Below are 6,313 nucleotides of genomic sequence, written 5' to 3'. Positions count from 1 at the left end.
TTATCGGAGGAAAGCCATAAGAATCGGCTTATTATGGAATCTGTATCGGACCTCTGGCTAGGCAGACGTGCTAATAGCCGGCGTCCATGAGCCCTAGGGGACGCCCTGGTGGCTCATCTGGAAGGAGAGGCAAACTCTGTCTCCCCTTCACTCGGTTTCGGCAGTTCCCTTGGTGATAACTGCCATCTGAAGAAGTTTCGGTTTTGAAGCGAGCTCGCGGTGGCCCATGCGTATATGTGTTTCATGGAGTTTTAACTGTTTCTGTATTGTGGTCTATTCTTCTTCTCTGACGGACGACAATGGGACAAACTGTGACGACTCCTCTTTCCCTTACCCTAAGCCATTGGACCGAAGTTCGGGCCAGAGCGCATAATTTTTCGGTAGAGGTGAAGAAAGGAAAGTGGCAGACTTTGTGTGCCTCTGAATGGCCAACATTTCAGATAGGATGGCCCCCCGAAGGATCCTTTTTATTAGACAAGATTAAGCTGCTGAAGTCTAAAATATTTAATATAGATCCCCACGGACACCCAGACCAAGTACCATATGTCTTGGTCTGGGAAGATTTAATTCTCTCCCCACCTCCGTGGGTCCGGCCCTTTGTTTCCTCAACAGGTACGTCCGCGCACACATCAGCAGCGTCGGAGATATTAGCCTTAAAGAAAAACCCCAACACGGAAAAGCTACCTGACGCCCCGGATCCACCGAAGGCGATTTATCCTGACCCGCAGTCCGATTTGCTTCTTTTGGATTCCCCACCCCCTTATCCTCCGGCCCCAAATCCCCTACCACCTAGAGGACCCCCAGCTCCACTGCCCTCGGCACAAAGGGAACCATCCATGATGGAAGAAGAAAGGGGTCCCTCAGCGGGCACTAGGAGCCGGAGGGCTATCTCCCCGGACTCCACTGCCCTACCTCTTAGAGAGTATGGCCCCCCCCCGACGGCCAAGGGAATAGACCTCTCCAATATTGGCCCTTTTCCTCTGCAGATCTTTATAATTGGAAAATGCATAACCCAACTTTTTCCGAAAATCCACAGGCCCTTACCGCTTTAATAGAATCTCTTGTTTTCTCCCACCAGCCCACATGGGATGATTGTCAGCAGCTGCTTCAGACTCTCCTAACGACTGAGGAGAGGCAACGGGTTCTTTTAGAAGCCAGAAAAAATGTATTAGGCGCCAATGGGCAACCTACCCAGCTGCCTAATGAGATTGATGTTGGTTTCCCACTCGTCAGGCCAAACTGGGATTTCAATGCCCCGGAAGGTAGGGAGCGCCTGAAAATGTATCGCCAGGCTCTGGTGGCGGGTCTCCATGGAGCGGCCAGACGGCCCACTAATTTGGCTAAGGTAAGGGAAGTAACTCAGGGGCCCCAGGAATCGCCAGCTGTGTTCCTGGAACGTTTAATGGAAGCCTTTAGACGCTTTACCCCTTATGATCCAACTTCGGAGGAACATAGGGCTACTGTAGCAATGGCTTTCATTGATCAAGCGGCCCCTGATATTAGGAAGAAATTACAGAGGCTAGATGGCTTGCAGGGATTTTCGCTTCAGGAGTTAGTAAAAGAGGCAGATAAAGTATATAACAAAAGAGAAACAGAGGAAGAGAAGGAAGAAAGAAAGCAGAAAGAGCAGGCAGCCCGTGAAAGAAGACGAGATAAGAGACAAGAGAGGAATTTAAGTAAGATACTGGCCACTGTGGTTGGAGGAAGAAATATAGGGGATAGAAATGGGCAGGAAGGGCGAACGGCAGACAGAAGGCGACCATTAGACAAGGACCAATGTGCCTACTGTAAAGAAAAAGGACATTGGGCGAGAGAATGCCCTAAGAAAAAGAATGGAGGAAGGCCAACCAGAAACAAAATCTTAACCTTGGAAGAAGAAGACTAGGAAAGTCAGGGCTCGAACCCTCTCCCCGAGCCCCGGGTAACTCTTAAAGTGGAGGGGGAACCTGTTCAATTTTTGGTAGATACCGGAGCCCAGCACTCCGTCCTTCTCCACTCAAAAGGTCCTATCTCAGCTAAAAGGTCATGGGTACAAGGAGCCACTGGGAATAAACAATATTCATGGACCACACGAAGGACAGTAGATCTTGGGATTGGACGAGTAACCCATTCATTTTTGATTATTCCGGAATGCCCCTATCCTTTGCTGGGAAGAGATTTACTCTCCAAAGTAGGGGCTCAAATCCACTTTCAGCCAGAAGGTCCCACCATAACTGATAATAAAGGAAGGTTACTTCAAATATTGACTATGAAATTAGAAGATGAATATAAATTATACGAGCAGCCTTCATCCTCACGAGTTAATGTTACAGATTGGGTAACTCGGTTCCCTCAAGCCTGCGCAGAAACTGCCGGAATGGGGATGGCCAAAAATCGGCCCCCGGTGCTAGTGGAACTCAAGGCAACTGCCACCCCAATAACGGTCCGTCAATACCCCATGAGTAGAGAAGCCAAAGACGGTATCCGTCCCCATATACAGAGGCTACTAGACTTGGGCATCTTAATAAGATGTCAATCAGCATGGAACACCCCTCTCCTGCCGGTAAAGAAACCAGGAACAAATGATTATCGGCCGGTGCAGGATCTACGAGAGGTAAACAAACGGGTGGCAGACCTCCACCCCACAGTTCCAAACCCTTACAACCTCCTGAGCACTCTTCCACCTCAACATACGTGGTATACTGTTTTGGACCTTAAAGATGCTTTTTTTTGTTTAAGACTCTCTCCCCTGAGCCAACCCTACTTTGCCTTCGAATGGAAAGATCCAACATCGGGAATGTCTGGTCAGCTGACATGGACACGGCTACCTCAGGGATTTAAGAACTCCCCGACCATCTTTGATGAAGCTCTCCATCAGGATTTGGCATTATATAGAGAATCAAATCCCCAGATAACATTACTCCAATACGTTGATGATATTTTATTAGCTGCTGAGACCCAAGAAGATTGTATCAAGGGTACTGAAAAACTGTTAACGGAACTTGGAACCCTGGGATATAGAGCCTCAGCCAAGAAAGCACAAATATGCCAACAACAGGTCAGTTACCTGGGGTATCTATTAAAAGGGGGGCAAAGATGGCTCACGGAGAGCAGAAAGGATACGGTGGCCCAAATTCCGGCTCCCAAAAACGCCAGGCAGGTTAGAGAATTTTTGGGGACGGCCGGATTCTGTAGGCTATGGATTCCAGGGTTTGCTGAGCTGGCAGCCCCATTGTACCCCCTAACCAAAAACAGCACTCCTTTCGTTTGGGGCGATAAGGAACAACGGGCTTTTGACCAAATCAAACGAGCTTTACTTTCAGCTCCAGCCCTAGGACTGCCAGATGTAACCAAACCTTTTCATTTATATGTGGCCGAAAATAAGGGCATTGCAAAAGGAGTATTGACTCAGAAATTGGGTCCCTGGAATCGCCCAGTTGCTTATTTGTCAAAAAAATTGGACCCTGTGGCATCAGGGTGGCCCACCTGTTTAAAGATAATCGCTGCAGTGGCTGTTCTAGTCAAAGATGCTGACAAACTAACTTTAGGACAAAATCTAACGATAACAGCTCCTCATGCCCTGGAAAATGTAGTCCGTCAACCACCGGATAGGTGGCTAACTAATGCCAGGATGACCCATTACCAAACCCTGTTGCTAAACTCAGATCGCATCAAGTTTGCTCCAGCCACAGGACTCAATCCAGCCACCTTGCTACCTGATCCTGACTTGGAAGGCTCCACCATCATACATGATTGTCAGGAAGTACTGGCCGCAGCACACGGCAGTAGGCCAGATCTGATGGACCTGCCCCTCCCTGATGCTGATTTCACCTGGTTCACGGATGGGAGCAGTTTCCTGGAGGAAGGTAAGCGTCGAACTGGGGCAGCCGTGGTAGACGGAAAACAAGTCATATGGGCAGCGGCGCTACCACAAGGGACCTCAGCCCAACGAGCTGAATTAATTGCCCTGACGAGGGCATTAGAGATGGCAGAGAATAAAAAAGTAAACATCTACACAGACAGTAGATATGCGTTTGCTACCGCTCATATCCACGGTGCCATTTACCAACAGAGAGGGCTACTAACTTCAGGTGGCAAAGAAATTAAAAACAAAGACGAAATCATGGCTTTGTTGACTGCACTTATGCTTCCTACTAAAGTCAGTATCATCCACTGCCCTGGACATCAAAAAGGAAATACCCCAATAATTAGGGGAAATAATATGGCTGACCAAGTGGCCCGAGAAATAGCATCAGGAGAAGTCATTCTAGGACTGTCAGATAAAGTTCCTGAAAAACCAGGCCGCGACGAAGAAATCATCCCGGCCACAACAAAAGGAACTTTGTCCCCTCAGCAAGCAGAATCCATGTTACAACAGATGCACAGATGGACACATTTGGGGACTAAAAAGATGGTAGCCTTGTTACAAAAAGCTGGGTACGAAACCCCTGGAATGACAAAATTAGCTGAACAAATTGTGCAGGAATGCGTCCCATGTCAACAGGTAAATGCTCACAAAGGGAAACTTGAAACTGGAAAGAGACTCAGGGGGGACCGCCCAGGAACTTACTGGGAAGTGGACTTTACCGAAGTGCGTCCTGGAAGGTACGGTAATAAATACCTTTTAGTTTTTGTAGACACTTTTTCAGGATGGATAGAGGCTTTCCCAACAAAGAAAGAAACAGCTGCTGTAGTAGCCAAGAAGATTTTAGAAGAAATTTTTCCTCGATTTGGAGCACCAAAGGTAATAGGGTCTGATAATGGTCCAGCCTTCGTCGCCCAAGTAAGTCAGGATGTGGCCAGATATTTGGGGACTGATTGGAAATTACATTGTGCATATAGACCCCAGAGTTCAGGTCAGGTAGAAAGAATGAATAGAACTCTAAAAGAGACCCTAACCAAATTGTCCTTGGAGACTGGCGGTACAGATTGGACGGTGCTCCTTCCTTTAGCCCTGTTCCGGGTTAGGAATACACCTTCCCGGTACCATCTTACTCCTTTTGAGGTGCTATACGGGGCCCCACCTCCCCTTCTCACCTTAGGAGAAGAAATAAAACCAGACTGTCAAAATAACACTGACTTGTATGCTAGGCTATTGGGACTCCAACTGGTCCAAAAGGAGATATGGTCCCAACTCGCCGAGGCCTACCAACCGGGAACACTGGGAGAAACTCATCCTTTCCAAGTCGGAGACTCCGTATACGTCCGTCGGCATCGAACCCAGACGTTGGAACCTCGATGGAAAGGACCATACACCGTCCTCCTAACCACCCCAACGGCCATAAAAGTGGACGGCATCGCTGCCTGGATCCATGCTTCACACGTGAAAGCTGCACCAGCGGCGGCATCATCAGGATGGCAGGCCCAAAGAACCGACAACCCGCTCAAACTCAAGCTTCTACGAACCTAAGACTTATAATTTTGGTTTTACTGCCTTTACTGACTGTAAGTGATTTTAGCCCTCACCTGCCCCAACGTCTAACTTGGCAGGTAATTTCTCAAACTGGAGATATAACCTGGTCCATTAGCCATACTGCCCCTCCCTGGACCTGGTGGCCAGACCTTTTTCCTGATGTCTGTAAACTGGCCATAGGAGCTCCCTATTGGGATCTAGAGAGTTATTATGATCAGCATAATGCTCCGTCCCAACTTCTAACTAAAGCTGATTACTCCGGAGAGGGTTGTAAAAACCAGGTCCGAAGAAGTTGGCTCAGAACCCTCTCCTTCTATGTATGCCCTGGGTTCCATCGCCCCCGATCCCTGAATTATAAATGTGGGGGAACTGAAAATTTATATTGCCAAAACTGGGGATGTGAAACCACAGGAGATACTTATTGGAGACCCACCTCAACTTGGGATTTTATTACAGTAACAGCCAACTACACTCATACTTCTTATAGGGGTCCCCGACCCGTCGCCCCCGAATGTTCAGGATGGTGCCACCCCCTCAAAATTTCCTTTAGTAATCCTGGAAAAAGAGATAAAAAATGGGTAAATGGCCACTCATGGGGCATTAGATTTTACAAGAATGGATATGATTTGGGAATATTAATGACCCTTAAGCTAAAGATTGAGACTCCTGCTCCTATATCAATAGGCCCAAATCCCGTACTTGGCCCCCCTTTGCTTCCCCCGGCCCCTTCAACTACGTCAACAAAGAATGAGACTAATGAAACCTCTGGATCCAAAGAACCCACAGTTAAGCCTGGGACTCCTCAGGATAGGATGCTTTCTTTGGTGCAGGCAGCCTTTACGGTCCTTAATGCTACAAACCCGGAGGCTACAAAATCATGTTGGCTCTGTTATGCTGCCCCTCCCCCTTATTATGATGCTA

The 6,313-nt window shown here is 48.0% G+C and overlaps 1 protein-coding gene across 1 annotated transcript; it reads left to right on the top strand.

Annotated features, from left to right (window-relative positions):
* Window positions 1-264: 264 nt before the first annotated feature.
* Window positions 265-5,107, top strand: LOC137203200 (uncharacterized). Its single transcript, XM_067698851.1, is given in 3 exon segments — window positions 265-933; window positions 936-4,682; window positions 4,685-5,107. Coding segments are annotated over 3 exon segments (4,434 nt in total). The 5' UTR covers window positions 265-299; the 3' UTR covers window positions 4,738-5,107.
* Window positions 5,108-6,313: the final 1,206 nt, after the last annotated feature.

Source organism: Pseudorca crassidens, chromosome 12 (assembly GCF_039906515.1).
Source record: "Pseudorca crassidens isolate mPseCra1 chromosome 12, mPseCra1.hap1, whole genome shotgun sequence".
NCBI lineage: Eukaryota > Metazoa > Chordata > Mammalia > Artiodactyla > Delphinidae > Pseudorca > Pseudorca crassidens.
This window is presented reverse-complemented; position numbering and strand designations above follow the sequence as displayed.